General features: G+C 39.3%; 1 protein-coding gene across 1 annotated transcript in view; it reads left to right on the top strand.

Annotated features, from left to right (window-relative positions):
- OVCH1 (ovochymase 1) overlaps positions 1–14852 on the top strand; it is a 51954-nt gene extending 37102 nt beyond the window's left edge. Inside the window, exons 19-25 of the mRNA XM_023514711.1 lie at positions 4375–4531; positions 4850–4942; positions 8501–8693; positions 12934–13018; positions 14021–14211; positions 14320–14337; positions 14720–14852. Of these exons, the coding sequence (XP_023370479.1) occupies positions 4375–4531; positions 4850–4942; positions 8501–8693; positions 12934–13018; positions 14021–14211; positions 14320–14337; positions 14720–14852 (870 nt within the window). The remainder of the gene's footprint in view (positions 1–4374; positions 4532–4849; positions 4943–8500; positions 8694–12933; positions 13019–14020; positions 14212–14319; positions 14338–14719) is intronic.
- Positions 14853–16613: the final 1761 nt, after the last annotated feature.

The raw sequence follows: 16613 nt of genomic DNA, 5'->3' as shown, positions 1-16613 counted from the left end.
TAGTAGAGGGAAGGGAAGGCGGACAGTCTGGTGTGCTGTGAACACAGCTACCACAGTGGAGAGTCTGAAGCTTAATCCTGCAGGGAGACTCCAGGCAGAGATGCAAAATCTACATCGTGTATTTATCCCTCTGAGGGGTGAGGGAGCTGAGGCATTTGCATGCTACTTCCCCAAAGTCATAGTTTGAGGGGGTGCTATGAGAGGGGGCTGTTTATCGCTGAGTATTTCCCAGACTTTTGGGGCTGCCTCCTGGGTGAGAGGGGCGAGGGAAGGAGACCTCAGGCCCAGAGCCCTAACAGGTCCTGGAAGATGGGAGGAACGGGGAAGGGGGCACCCACTGCCTGCTGGAGTCCTTACATGTTGTCTTATACAAGTCAGACACCCTGGGAGCTAATTCAATGCTTCTCCTCCTCAGTCTGTTGAGGAATGTGAGGGATGGTTTTTCTTTCTGCTTTGACTCAAGGAAATCACAAATGGGTCTGTTGTCTTTGTCATATGTGACAACATCTCACAGTATGGAATGGTCTTGTTTTGTACCAAGGGAGCAGAAAAAAAAAAAAAAACACAAAAACAAACAAACAAAACCCCCCAGGAGTTTAGAGAGGTCCATGTCATAGGAGGCCCAAATACCCTCACCTCCGCTGGTATTTATTATTTTAACTGTATTACAGCCTTTTCTTTGGCTGCAGCAAAGACCAAATTTACAGCCAACGTATGGGAAGAAGAATAGGAATTGAGATTCCAATATTATAGTTAGCTTACTGTTGTGAAGAACACTGAATTACTGAAAGGGCAACTTTGGAAACCTGCTTTGATAAAATGGACTCTTTCCTTCAAGTAATTGATTTTTATTCTCCTGCGTGTGCTAAGAGGTAGTGGATTGCAATGTAATTTCTCATCCAGGGAGGTAAAAATAACACTATTGGAGTGTGGAGACATGGGGGGTTCACATGTGTGATGTAGAATACTGTTCTTTGTGCACTGGATTTAGATTTTTTTATTCCAAGTTCTTTTGACCTACAAAGTGATAGAGCTCCAGCCTCACGGTGATGCATCCTAGGCTGCTGTAGCTTTCCAATATGTGGAACACTTTGCTCTTCCTTTGCTCACCATGTTTTAGCCACATTGATTGAGTTCTAACCTTCCAACTTGCTATGTCTTGTCTGTCCTAGGGCCTTAGCTCAGATATATTTTCTGCATAAAATGCTATTCTCCAAGCTGGCTGCTGTAGCTCAAAGGTTAGCATGCTGGCCCCACACACCAGGGGTGATGAGTTCAAACCTTGCCTGAGCCTGAAAAACAAGAAAGGGGAAAATAAAAAAAGATGATGCTGTTCTCTAGGCTTTTGAAAATTGGCTCCTCCTCATCCTTTGTGCATCAATTCAAATGTTGAAATATTCACGTGTAAGCACACACATTTACCTACTTTCTCCTCTACCATTCCCTGTTTCCTTTAGAGCTGCCATCACCATCTTGTTTGTCTATACACTGTCTTGTTCAGGATGCCTGGCTCACAGTAGGCGCTGAATAACATCTTAAACAAAAAATATCCTTTTGTTGAATATATATTTACCATGCGCTAGATCCCGTGACTAGGTCCTGACAAGAAAAGAAATTAGGCAAATACCCTGTATCATGGGATGTTTCCACTTGCCAGAAATGTTAGGTATTGTCTATTCTTGGTAGTGAAAGAATGAATGATTTAAAATAAAACACGTGAAAACCATCTTCAGACTAGAAGGGGGTCTTAAGTATAATCTTCATGTGAAAAAAATTAGGCCCATGGAAAATGTTCTATGTCAAAGACTAGGGACTGGAATCCCAATTTAGGGTCCCTTCTGTGAAGTTCTTCATGTGAAAGAGATATCTCAAATAGGTAAAGTAAGCTCAACTTACTGTATAAGAAGACAAATAAAAGATTTAGTTTGGTTCTAAATACATTTGTGTCCACCCTTTGCGCTCAAAATACTTGATGAAAAATTGGAAAATTAACATTAAAAAAGAAAATCCTATTTTTAAGGCTCATTTTTGGTACATTTAACTTAGAGTACTTCCTCATGAATTGAGTGAGCATTTACTGAGCACCTACTGTGTACTAGGTATTGTAGTAGGTCTCCTAGGGTACACAGAAGAGTACGGTGCCGTGTGACCCTCAAGTGGAGCACAGGATGGAAGTGGTCTCCATAAAGAAGTGCAGTGATTGTCACACTGGCCCTCAGTGAAATGTGTAAGATGTCAGTGCTGATCAACAAGTGACATATATATTTTGAGCCCTTCTTGAATGAGTGTGCTAATTGCAGCACTGTTAACAACAGGAAAGATACGGAATCAACCTAAGTGTCCATCAGCGATGGGTGAAGAGAATATATATATGTGCATAGACAGTGGAATGCTATTCTGCCATGAAAAAGAATGGAATGTTTTTGCAGCAACATGGTTGGAGCTAGAGGCCATTATTTTAAGAGGGCTCAAGTCAACAACTCAGGGCTCGGCGACCATAGCTCAGTGAGTAGGGCACTGGCCACATACACTACACCAAAGGTGGTGGGTTTGAGCCCAGGCCAGGCCTGCTAAACAACAATGACAATTGCAACCAAAAAATAGCCAGCAGGTATCTGTAGTCCCAACTACTTGGGAGGCTGAGGCAAAAGAATCGCTTGAGCCCAAGAATTTGTGGTTGCTCTCAGCTGTGACGCAACAGCACTCTACCAAGGGTGACATAGTGAGACTCTGTCTCAAAAAAAAAAAAAAAAAAAAAAAGAAAGAAAAAGACAATTCAGATACAAAATCAAGTACATGTTCTCACTTATAAGTGTGAGCTAAGTAATGTGGACACATGGACATGGACTGTGGAATAATAGATGTTGGAGATTGGGAGGAGAGGGAGAATAGGAAGGGGTGAATGATGAGAAATTACTTATGGGTGCAATGCAAATTACTCAAGGAATGGTTACCCTAAAAATGCAGATTTCATTGTGATGAAACATAACTGTATTTCAACACTGAACTTTATTCTTTAAATTTATATAAATTAAAAATAATTACTATTCAAAATCTCCCTTGCTGCTCATAGTGTGTTAATTTAAACAAAGCAAGTACTTTGAAGGAAATTGAGAGAAACTTCTATGAACTTCAGGATGCTGTTGGGTAGTATTTTTGCCTTTTGAAATGTATTCACTTGGCTTGGCGCCCTACCTCAGTGAGTAGGGCGCTGGCCACATACACTGAGGCTGGTGGGTTCGAGCAACTGCAAACTGCAACAAAAAAATAGGCAGGCATTGTGGCCGGTGCCTGTAGTCCCAGCTACTCAGGAGGCTGAGGAAAGAGAATCACCTAAGCCCAAGAGTTGGAGGTTGCCGTGAGCTGTGACGCCACGGTACTCTACCGAGGGCAACATAGTGAAACTGTCGAAAGAAAGAAAAGAAAGAAAGAAATGTGTTCACTCTAATCATGACCAAAGTAAATACCTATGACACTGAACATAATAAGTTAAATGTTCGTGTGTCTTTGAGTGCCATAACTGTGTAAGCCAGACATTAGAGCCGTGTGAGCTGGCTCCATTGGTGAATACTGACATTTGCTGGGGGGGGGGGGAGGAGCACTGAACCCTGGCAGGTGACGTGGTCCCAGACTCTGCTGCTGCTACTTTCTATGAGTGCAAAATGAGACAGATTGTTTATTTCTCTAAGTGTAAGGTAGTTAAGTCCTCAAAAATCCCTAAAATTTTATAACTTTAAAATCTTCGGGTAAGCTGACTAAAATTATAATATAAAATTAGACCATTTTAGCATTTAGCCTTTTAATAGCTACTAGACAGCCTTTAATTTTGTTTTATTCACACGACCTCCAGCAGTCTCTTCTAGTTTCCCTGCATATGTCATGATTCTACTTTTTGGCTGATCAGAATAGAGAAAACCCTACTTCCAGAGGCAGGACCCAGGGCCCCTAGCTCAGTTACCTTAATGGTGGGCCATGTTTTAAATTGGCTCAGTTGGAGCCACTCTGAAGTTTTATAATTAAATTCCATTAAAAAAAAATATAGCTTCAGATCCTAATGGTCCAGCTTTACTCATTGGCGATATCAATTAAAGAAAGCGTCCTTCTGATGGAGCTGGGAAGACTTAGTAATTATTATTAGGTGAATTAAGTTTTAACTTAAACCTGGAATCAAATTATGACCAGATTGTCCATGAATTTTGTTCCCTTTTGTGAAAAAGTGAATATACTGTAAGTATCTTAAGTGTACAGATTGACAAAGAATGAATATCCAAATTAAACACATTATAAATAAACTGCTGGCCATTCCATTTCTAAAAACTGAAGGCAAGAGCTTCCAATGAAAGCAGCTTTCTAGAACACGTTTTCTTGTTTCAGGGAGACTCTGGAGGTCCATTAGTGTGTAGGCATGAAAATGGTCCCTTTACCGTCTATGGCATCGTCAGCTGGGGAGCTGGCTGTGTCCAGCCATGGAAGCCAGGAATATTTGCCCGGGTGACCGTCTTCTTGGACTGGATCTACTCCAAAATCAAAGGTAAACTGTTTTCAAATATTATGAAAACAACGCCTCTTTCTTTAGAGTGGATCTGGGAGCGATGAATCCGGTACAAATGTGCATTATAAAAGAGAAAACCTTAGCGTAGAAGTTCATCTGGTTTGTAAACACATTAAAATGCAAGGTTCCATAAGAGTAAGTTCTCCCTTGGGCAGAGTTAGGAGAAAACTGATTTTTTTCCTGAGGCTGCTTTAATGCTGGATTTGTGTTTTCTTTTAAGAATGCTGCTTTGGTGCTGGCTACATTTTGATCCCAGGCTTTCATGTTTATTTTAAACATCTTCTCCCCCCAATATAGGTCCTACTTCATTTCGGACAAGTAATAAAAGCAAAACTTTAGAACAACAATTGCCACCACTCGTACCTTCCACAGATAGTGCATCTGGACCAGGTAATAAACATTCACATTATCACATTCATAAATTCAGCAAGAATATAGTGAAAAGAGTCGTATGTCTGCATCGTCTCATGCTTTTTAAGATACTATAAACTCTGTTTTCCTTCTGGGTGGTAGTTGATGCTGAATGTGAGGAAAGTTATCATTGAAATTATTTTGGGATATTTTCTACCCTATAGGTATAGCTGTTTCAAGTTAAAAAAAAAAAAAAAAGAAAATCTTGTGATTGTAAACAAGTGCCTGAATATTGGGGAGAAGTCCATAGAATTGTTTTAAACTCTGAACTGTTGCCTCCTGCCTGAACAGAGGTCCTTCAACATTCAGGGGCCTCGCTAGGTTAAAACTCTGGGTAGGAGATGACCAAGACCAGCATCAGTGCCTCTCTAAATTATCCACATTTGCTAGTGTCTGTTTGATATTAGGATTTTTATTTTTACTCAAAAGCTATAGCAACAAGGAAATTAGAAGTCTGTACCAGCCTTGTAGGAAGATGAAAGTTCTAAGATACTATCGCTCTTGGTTTCCAAACAACCAAGGATTTCCCCTTGTTACCCACTTCTGCTCCACCACACACATAACCCCAGTGGACAACTAGGAAGGGTTGAAAGAAAATTGCAGAGATGTAAGACATAGAAGTTTGAATTGGTAGCGTGATGTCCTTGAGTAGAAGAAAGGGGATGGGATCCAGTGCCCAATAGGAGAGATTGGTCTTAAATGGGAGCAAGATTCACTTGGTCTGTAGTTTCTGGATGAAAGGCAGAATATTCTGACACTAGTAGGTGCACAGCTATATGGGTATACATGGAGATGTGAGCTTATAAAACTTCTCTTCTGATTGCTTCTGTTTTCTTGCCAGATGAACAAAGGGGTTGGACAAGAAAGTGATTTTCAAGAGAAAATAGAGAAAGTAAGAAGTATTTCTCTAGGAAAAACAACATAGTGACTAGACTAGGCAGATACAGTAGGATTGCCAGGCAGCATAAAGGCCCCCTGAGACAAACGATTGTAAATTTTGAGAGTTCCCACTGAGTTCAGTTGTATGTTTTCCTCTGGAAACACTAAGGTAGACCTGGATCAGGTAGAGGGTAGATTTAATCAGTCTGGGTGTTCCCAAGTTTTTGAGAGTATAAGGGAGTTCAGAGTAGGTAGGAAGAAGTGATTAAAATGAAGGCTCACTGAACTTCAGAGGGCTAAGGAGTGAAGTAAGGATGAAAGATGAGTTTGGAACAAAGAAAAGGTGGTAGGAAAAAGCCTCCAAGGGTGGAAGAAGTGTTGGGGAAGCTGGAACGATGGAAGGTTGTGACTGCAGAGAACAGTGCTTGAAACTGAGATCATAAGAGCCCTGAAGTAGCTGCTGTTGATCAAGCCTCAGGTAATGATTTTCAACCTGCGTGCCATGGCAGGATCCTAGGTATGCCGTGAAAAATTTTGAAGATCATTAATTAAATTATTTTCAAACGAAGTTCAAAGCACAGTAGATTCTTTCTTTTTTTGTATCAACATAATTGAGGTGTGCTGCTGAAGTTTAACTATAAGTTCAAGTGTGCCAGGAGATGAAAAAGGTTGAAAAACACTACCTAGGGGCTGACTGTTGGGGTGAGTGGTTGAGGTCAGGTGGAGGATAAGAACATGAGGAACTGAGACCCTTCAGTGCTAGAATGTCATCTGTACAGCTGCTGGAATCAGTTAGAGTTGTGATAGCAACAGGGTTGGACAAAATGACCACTCAAATCTTCCAGGAATGAGGAGTAACCCAGGGCCACTTGTGTGGCTGCATACAAGTCAGCTGGGATGTGTAGATTTAAGGTGAACGTAAATTTAGTTGGGGTTGACACGGAGAGTAGACTTGGGCCCAGTATCCTAAAGACTTCTAATTTGAATGGTCTGGTTAAGTTAGTGGTTCTCAGCCTTCCTGATGCCTTGGCCCTTTAATACAGTTCCTGTGGGTCACGACAGGTTGAGAACCCCTGGGTTAGAGGCATTATTTCATTGATTGCCTAAGTTAGTTAATAGGCGTAAAGGACTGAGAACAGGGAGGGTCTGATCCATGCTGAAGGTTAATGAGATAATGGTTTTCTAATGTATTCTTTGAATGGTCCCATTCAGGCTACTAAAAAATTAACTTCCTTCAAATGTAAAGGAGATATTTTTCCTTTGTATATGTTTAGTAATACATGTATGACAGAGAACTTTGAAAACTTTATACTTGAAAGAATATTGTTTTTAGTTCTGTGATTATTTTATGAGATAAAACATTAGGACAATGTGTAACCCCCACCTGCTCCGACCACTTACTTTTTACACTAGGGAATTAGTGTATATTACCTTTTTTTTTTTTTAATTATTACACCCATTTATAAAAGCAATGTTGTGCTCGGAATTCATGGCTCTAAAGGATTTTGTACCAAGCTGCATTTCTAAGTAACTTAGAGGATTCATGTAGCGAGGGAGAAAGATTGAGAAGATTGGAAAGAAACACTGGGGCCAGACTCTGAAAGATCCTACAAGCTGTACTGCTTTAGTGACTTTGGGCAGGAAAAGAACTTAATTCTTTCATTTTATATACCATTTGCGGATTGGAGGGCATGGTAAGGGAAGATTATAGACTGGGAGATCATTTAATTTTCTACTGCATCCAAACAGACCTGGTAAACATCTGATTAGATTGTGGCAGCTAGATAAAAAGGAGAAATCACAAAGAAATAACAGAGGACGAGGCAATGGCGTACAGTCAGAGATTCTCGGAGCGCTTCATGTCCCACGTGCCACTTTTCATGGCTACCGTTCATAAAAGAATGTTTATGTGCCTGCCTCCTCGGCTAGACTATTAATTTCTCTAGGAGAAATGCACCATAATATGTGTGCTCATTAATACACACATCAAAACATGAATAAGCATTATAGAATATTTTATCTTGTAATTGCTTAGGAAGTTTTGTCAAAGGAACAGATAGAAGGGGAAAAGGGAGAGTCAGGGTGAAGCCTGCTGACGGTATTAGAAAGTGGAGCCCCTGATTGCACAGTTGCTGGGCCAGGCAGCTACTGGCATCTGAACCACAGCAGGTATCCACACATGTCCGAAGTGCCCGTGGACTTCAGCTAGTTAAAGGGAGATACATCCCAGGCTATTCAGCAAAGTCCCCTTTTCTTGACCTCAATCATGAGCTCTGTGAATGTAATCATTTGTCCAAGCAACACAAATGCTCGGCTAAGTTAGTGACGCTTTTAGGAACAGGTCTTCAGCTGCATCTCAAAGAAAGAAAGAAAGGAAAACCTATGGAGACTGCAATCCACGGTGTATTGTCTAAGAAAATGTTAAAATTCTGTTAAAATGAGTTTGAAATAATAATGATTTAAATTCTACCCTTAAAATCTTATTTCATGAAAACGGGACATTAAATAGAGTGATTTTTGTTTTAACCAGGAACTTGTAACTGATAGTAATAAAGTATTTTCTCTTGCAAGCTTAGGTTTTTCAAGCTTATTTCAGAACCTCATTTTTCTTTGCCCTACTCGTGTAGTCCTTTGGTGTCTACATGTTTGGAATTGCAGGCTGTGACTCTGAAGTGGAGCTAGACGAGCGCAGAGGCTTCTTTTCAACTCCAAGCTATCCGTTAGATTACAGAGGAAAGCTGGAATGTTCTTGGGTGCTCAGAAATTCACCAAACAGTGTGGCAAAATTTACTGTTGAGTATCTGTTGCTGCCTGGGTCTTGCGTGCCAGAACCACACCAGGATGCTGGAAGGTGGCTAAAAACAGAAGAGCAGGGATGGGGGAGGGAGATGATGAAAAAAAATAAAGCAAAGTACATTAAAGGCTTTCAAAGTGGTAAGATTGAAAAGATATATGGTGACCCTCATTTTTCATTCCATGCATAGGCAAACCTTCCTTATTTGTTACCTCCCTTGATTCTTAGAATGTTATCCTTTTTTTTTTTCCTTTTTTTTCAAGACAGATATCCTGCTGTGCCACCCAGGCTGAAATGCGGTGGCATCCTCAGAGCTCACTGCATCCTCAAAGCAAAACTCCCCCTCCTGTTGGTTCATATAGGTGGAATGAAAGCTTTGTTGCTCTCAGTAAGGTGGGAAGTTGGAAAGTGATAGAAATAATTTGGTTAATGGAGAAACCTGGAAAGAAAGAGCTGGTGTATGTGCTTGGGAGAGTGTGTAGGACATGCTTGTGCTTGATTCTGAAGTATACAGAGATGGGGAGACTGCTTTGAGGGTGAGATTGTTTTCTGTGGGTAAATTCTGAGAGATTGATTCCTTGGGTTAGAAGGCACACACATAAGGGCAGCACCTGTGGCTCAGTGAGTAGGGCATGGGCCCCATATACCGAGGGTGGCGGGTTCAAGCCCAGCCCCAGCCAAACTGCAACAAAAAAATAGCCGGGTGTTGTGGCGGGCACCTGTAGTCCCAGCTACTCAGGAGGCTGAGGCAAGAGAAGGCACACACATTTGTTTAAAGAATCTTTCTTTATAAGGTCAAGATCACAGAAAAAAATATTAACCAACCACTTGGCACAATTCCCCCCAATAATCCCTACTAATTAAAACTGTTCTAGAGGTTTGGGGCCTATAGCACAGTGGTTACGGCACCAGCCACATACACCAAGTTTGACAGGTTTGAACCAGCCCGGGCCAGCTAGACAATGACAACTGCAACAACAGCAAAAAGTAGCCAGGCATTATGGTGGGCTCCTGTAGTCCCAGCTACTCGGGAGGCTGAGGCAAGAAAATCAATTGCTTAAGCCCAAGAGTTTGAGGTGGCTGTGAGCTGTGACACTACAGCACTCTATGGAGGGTGACATAGTGAGACTCTATCTCAAAAACAAACAAACAAAAAACTGTTCCAGGGCTTTTTCTTGCATCTGGAAAAAAATTCAAATTTCCTAGAAGATGTTTTGCCTCCCTCGCCACCAGCTCTCTGACATTTCTCATTCTCGCCTCAGAGCCATTGTCTTAGGAGCATTAAGAGCTCCTTCCCTTCCTTATCTGTCACCTCCCTTGATTCTTAGTTAGAATGTTATCTTTTTTTTCCTTTTTTTTCAAGACAGCTATCTTGCTGTGCCACCCAGGCTGAAATGCGGTGGCATCCTCAGAGCTCACTGCATCCTCAAACTTCTGGGTTTGAGCCAGCCTTCTGCCACAGCCTCAGAAATACTTGGGACTACAGGCAGGTACCACCGTATCTGGCTAACTTTTTTCAGAAAAATTTTTTTGAGACAAGAGTCTCAAATTCCTGGCCTCAAGCTACCCTCCTGCCTCCCAAAGTGCTGAGATTATAGACATGAGCCACTGCCCCTGGACTAGAATGTTAACTTCTTAATAAAACTGATACAAGTCGCATCACCCCTGCCTCCCTGATTCTCAGCCCCCTTTCCTTAGAGCACTTACTGTACACATTAGGAGTTTTGTTTTCACGATCATGGTTTGTATCTTCCTTACTGAGTGTGAGCCTCACAAGGGCTAGAATTTTCTCTTTTTATTTTAAGAACTCCAGGGCCTAGAACAGAGGCTGACACACGGATGGCACCAATTAAATTCCTGAATGAGGGAATGGTCACTCCTAAAGATAGCATCTCAGTTACATCGTCCTTTGTGTCCCACAGTCACTGTTTGTTGTGCTAGTTATCTCATCGGCAGCCGTGGTTTCTATCTGAAATCATCTCCGTTTACATGGCTAAAATATAGCTTTATGAGAGCAGAGACCTTCTATATATTTCCAAACGAAGACAATGCCTAGGGACTCAGAACTAGTTTTTCTGCATGTATTTTTGGTATTTCTCTCTTTTTTTGTATAAAGTTTTGCTAAATCACTCTTCTGAAAGGCTAATTCCGTTTTCACCATCATTAGCAGTGATTAGCATAGGATCCTCTTTTACCGTGCCCAGAACCTAAGATGTCAACTTGATAGGGAGTTTTATTATTATGTTTTTGATCATCAATGGGTAAGGCTTTGTTTAATGGGAGGACAGTCTCTCACCACGTTGCCTAGGCTGACCTTGAACTCAAGAGATCCTCCTAGTCTCCCAAACAGTGGAGACTATAGACACCATGTCTATCTTTTTTTTAAATTAATTGCCATTACCTTTTGTTCATTTTTAAAATGTGAGTGCTTTTTATTGGTTTATTCTCTTGGTTTATGTACAAAGATATTTTTTCCTTTGTAATAACTTCTAAGTTCTTATTCGTTTTCTAAAATTTTTAAGTTCAATTTTTAATTAAAATCCTAACTCTATACATTTAAGTTCAATTTTAATTAAAATCCTAACTGTATACATTTATGGGAATGTGATGATTTGACTTACAGTGTGGAATGCTTCAATCAAAACTGATTAACATCTCACCTAATGTACACAATGGAAGGGTGTATTTCAAAATAACTAAGATTAAATTTTAAATATCTTACCACAAAAAACAAATGAGGTGATGGTTAATAAGTTCTTATTCTTAATGTTGTCATTTGCCTTGGTGTTTATTTATATATTGATGTCAGTTTTCTTAAATGTGTTCAAATCTATCCATAACTGTCTTTGTCTTATCTCATTTCTAGCACACTATAAAAATTCATTCTCCATGAAATTCTCCAAAATTCATTCTGGGCTCAGAATCCTGCTGCAATGTATGTTATCATGTGGTACAGTGGCTCTATCCGTTTTGTTTTTTAAAAAGTCTTTTTCCTTTCTAATTTATAACTATCTTTGTAGCAGATTCTTATATAGAAAGAGACATTTTCCGGGGAAGCTTGCCTTTATCCTTATTGCCTATTGAAAACCATGCTTGACTTCATTGTAGATTAACTGAGGAACACCTGTAATTTTCTAGCCTAGCATTTCTTTGATTTGAAATTGCCAGCTTGAACCTTGTGAAATTGCTCTGTCTCTTCAGATTATAGCCGGTAGAACTACAAGACTATAATGGAAATATTACCCCTTGCGTACATGGTATCACATTCTTTCACACCGTAAATGCTGTTTCTCCCTGTGAAAGCTAGCGATTCATTCAAGAGTTGCATTTATCTCTACTTGGCTACAAAGAAATGTTTGATCATTTTTCAAATGGTATTTTAACATCATTTTCCCTACTATGCCAACGAAATGCTTTTTATTCTTTTCTCTTTCTGAGACATATCTTCTTTCTCCTTTCCTCCTTACAAGTATCTGAGGAGTTCCTCCCATGGGCCGGAGACTGAGCCTTCTTGGTTCTGGGGCTCTAGTAGTGAACAAAATAACCCAAATCCCTGCCTCTTTCAAGCTTATATTTCAGTACGGAGAGGACACATAATAAGATAAAATATATGATATCTTAGATAAACTAAGTAGTAAAAAAAAAATGAAGTAGGAAGGGAAAAAGTATGTGGGATGGATATGCCTCATGGCTGTGTGTAGTGTGATCAGCAGACGTCTTTCTGAGTAGGTGTCATTCAAATCAATGTTACAAAATAATACTGAATTATTCTTAATATGGGTGTATTTTATTTTAGGAAACTCACAGGTTCTTTCTATACCTTCTCAATCCGCCTTCTGAATCACTTAGAATTACAGTTATAATTTTCCTTTCCGTCTGAGAACCGTGACTTAGGTTCTCAAGTAATTCAATCAATAGGAGATGGACTAGAAGGAAAGAATGAAGTTTTAGGTTGACAGTTTTCTCTCATGGATCATTGTTGATGAGATATTTTTAGTAAGTAGATTGTTTTTCTAGGAGAAACATTCTAAAGATAAAATAATTTATTACTTACCGTAACACAGTAGACTTGGATAAGTTCTTGATTCATGGGGTTGAGATCCTGGCTCCCCACCCCAACCACCCCCCCACCACCGGTCTGTGACTTTGAGGGAGTTACTTGAGTTCTAGAGCCCTGTGTTCTTTTTTTGCTGAAGAGAGTAAATTCCTATCTCATGATTTAAACTAATTGCTCTGCCTAAAATATGAAAACTGCTCTAAAATGTGTGTTCTTGGTTTTGTTGGGTTTTTTTTTTTTTTTCATGAGCTCTGCACCACTGGTGAGGGTGACGTTTCATCCCCTCGTACAAGGTGCTTTTGGCATAAACTATATTGTCTTCAAAGTCTGAGGTATGTTTGGCCATTTTACAAATTTATAAAGGTTCAAAATCAATGTCACTCTTTTTAAAGAGTATTCTAAAACTTATGTGGCATTTTGTTACTGAACTACTTCTGTGAAAAATGAATTTATGTTTGAGAGAAAAAGCTATTTATATCATCTGGGATTTGATCAGGTCCAAAAGAGAAGCTGCTCAAGGGATAAATTGATTAATGTGTGGTGGACTTAGGATTTCTGAACGTGGCTGAGATACGTTAGCTACCAGATAACTTTTTTACACTCTGATCCTGATGTTAAACCACAGAGAGACTTTTCTGCAGCTGTAATTCTTGTGGGTCATATTTGGGTCTAAATTTTAGCTGGCTGATCAGCTCTGGACAGTTTATCTCTGTATCAGAATTTCCTTTGCAATATTTAAGTTTTGAAAACTATAGAGACACTGGAGATAATTGTAAGAATGTGCTTTATTTAGAACCTGTAAGTAGTGAAGCTTTTTGATTCTCAGTTAATGTAGACAGCTGAAATCTAGTTTCCCTCCTTGGCACCAAAAAGCATTGCAGAGAATATATTTTTCTAGACTTGTGTAGATGGTACTTTTGTTTTTGAAAATTAAGTAATAAAAGCACTCATATCATATGAAAGTTTTCTCTTGAGGAACTGTATTAAAAATATTGCTTTCAGGCACAGTGCACACAGGAGGAGAGAGAGTAGAAAAAGTATTGCTTTCAGATGGAATTGGGCAATTAACAGGCATTATCTACAGTCTTTCACATAATCTTCCTTAGATCCTAGACTATGGCAAAGCTAATGCGGAGAGATGTGCTTGTTCTTGTACCTTGAATATTTAAGGTGGGGAGACTTCAGTAAAACTAACCACCTCTTGATGATTACCTTTCTCCTAAGGCAATTAGGGAGGAAGGCTGATTGCCTTGATCTGAAAAGACATATAATAAGCATTTTAAAATTTAAATTTATTCCTTCGGCTTCCTTTTCGTCTAGGTAAAATAAAAAGGATGGTAAAATAACCAGAGCTTCCTCGAGTTCAAACCAAGAGCCTGTGGTCACTTTTGTGGACTTTCTTCTAACCAAGCCAGTAAGAGTCATAGTGATGCCAAGATATGTCCCTTTGGAGCCACTGCATGAAAAAGGAGAAATGTTCATGATGATGAAAGAAGCACGTGAAAAACCAGTTCACTGGTTGGCATTTGCTTAACACCAGTTGGTATTTGCTTAAAGCATTACTGTTCACTTCTTTTCCTTAAAAAGTAGACTCTTAGGTAACCCTTGATATATGGTCTTTGATAGGAGGGGAGCAAAAACAATGTAAGAAGATTCTTGTTGATAAATTATATTTTCTCAACCAAAGAGACCATTTATTAGGCAAAGTGGAAAGTTGATTCTCTATCAAAGAGATTTGGGGGGAGTTTGGGGCACATTCTGGCACATATCATTCCTTCAACTCCTACATCACCAATGAGAATTTAGATCAATACACAGGATGGACTAACCATTCACCATATTGTGTGAACTTAACCATAACTTCTAGCAAATTAGGTATTAGGGGATATTTTTAGTTGTTACAATTTAAAGCAGAAATCTTTCTCTTACTCAAGCATAAAGAAACAGACACAAAAACGAAGGCTCACTGAGAGACAATAAAATCAGTGCATTAAATTCTTAATAAATAAATGTGTATTCTGTTTAGAAACATTTCTGACTTTTCTCATCTATGCTGTCATGGACAATGGGGGTTAGTAGCCCCTTTAAATCACATCATTTCCCTTGATGTTACCAACTTCCAGATGAAGCTGAGAACCTTAGCCTGCCCCTTCCTGTGAGTTTTTGAAGGGTTTGGACCAGGCAAAGAATGAATAGGTAACTAATTTCCCATGGAGAACTAAGCCATTGATTTCTTTTATGAGACATTGTTAGTTGTTGTATATTCAGTATGTGACATCAACTGGTTTCTTCTTATATCGAAATAGTCTTACTATTTTCTTAGACTTAAAGTTAAGATAACATCCTCTCAGATTAAGTTAACAATTATAAAATGCAGCTATGTTTTCCACATGGATCACACATCTAGATTAGATTTGTCCAGAACTAGAGAAAATAAAGGATGGATAAAGCAGTTCAGACAAATATACACACAAGAAAATTGAGACTATTCTAGCAGTCAGGCAAAATAATCGCAGGAAAAGACATTACATGGGATTATCACATAGTAGTAGCCAGAACCCCCCCTTCAATTTGTTATTCTAAGAGAGATATCCAGTGATATGCAGATGTTAGGTTCACCTCTTCCAGCACTGAAGTTATTGCGATTTTTTTGGCCATTTTCTAGTGATTGCATAATGGTTATTTTAGTTCTCATCATCACACTGAAGAAAGAAAGGGAGAGGAAGGGAGAAGGATTGTCCCTATCAAGAAAGCATGTTTTCCAAGAATTTTGTAGCAGATTTAATTCTCTTTGGTCAGAGTTGTCACATGACCACACCTGCCCGGACAGGGATTAGGGAGAAGAAAAATGGAAATGGTCTTTGGTCATCCAGCATTTCCAGATTTAATGGGACAGAAGTTCAGAGTTCTGGTGGTGCTGGGTCTGTATCTCAGATCTACCACATTTCAGTTCAGTGACTTTGGTAATGATTCCAAAGCTTTCTAAGACTCGGGTACTTGGGTTCTTCATTTGTGATAAGAGGCACACATACTTTGCACTATAAATCCCCAACTTACTTAATCAAGGATACAAACGTATAACGAAATTAGGTAACAACTCAGAAAAAGGGAATGTATAGCTTTTTGCTGGCCTTTCCCTCCTAAAGAAGGAGCCAGTTATGAATGTCACTCTGCACGCAAATGAGGTCCTGTCAGAGCTGATGAAACAGCCACTTGCTAAGCCACTGTTCATTTTATTCTTTGGATTCACTTACCATCTTAGGAGATAATTTATGCTTTAAAGTAATTTAAATTTGATTAATTTATAATTTAAAGTAGAAATCTTTAACAATCTTTAAATCTTTGTTAAATTGTTAAATCTTTAACAATCTTTGTTTCCACTTGGTGGACTATGAATAAACACTGAGCTTTCTTGGGTCCCTGAGCTGATTTAGTGTCAACAAGGCCATTGCTTCCTATGGGGAGAATGTGGTATCCTTGAAAATTATGAATGTTCCTGCCTTACAGAAACCTGTTACCTTGAACTGCCTCATAAGGTTACTTTGAGAATTAAATAAGAGAATGCATGTTAATATACATATAAGAAAACTGGTGTTTGGATCAGAAATATTTATTCTGATTTCTTTTCTTAAAAGTGTGCTGCTTGGAAGAAAAGATTAGACTATTTCCCTGTGGTGTCACTACTATACAATCTAAATTAAATCTCATGTTTTGTTACTTGTCACATTGAAGTTGATCTTCTAGCCATCTGCTTACTAAAAAGGGCAGAATTTTCCTGCAGTAGTGACAAGTTTAAAATTTCTAGGATCCTTGACTTGAACCCTGGAAACCATGAGTGTTATAGGAAACTGCATTTATCCAGAAATTCTCTGTATGATCAATTAAACTTAGAGATATTTTGTCATGGGAAGCAGATTTGA

Source organism: Otolemur garnettii, unplaced genomic scaffold, assembly GCF_000181295.1.
Source record: "Otolemur garnettii isolate 467f Iridium unplaced genomic scaffold, OtoGar3 scaffold00057, whole genome shotgun sequence".
In the NCBI taxonomy this organism is placed as follows: domain Eukaryota; kingdom Metazoa; phylum Chordata; class Mammalia; order Primates; family Galagidae; genus Otolemur; species Otolemur garnettii.
This window is presented reverse-complemented; position numbering and strand designations above follow the sequence as displayed.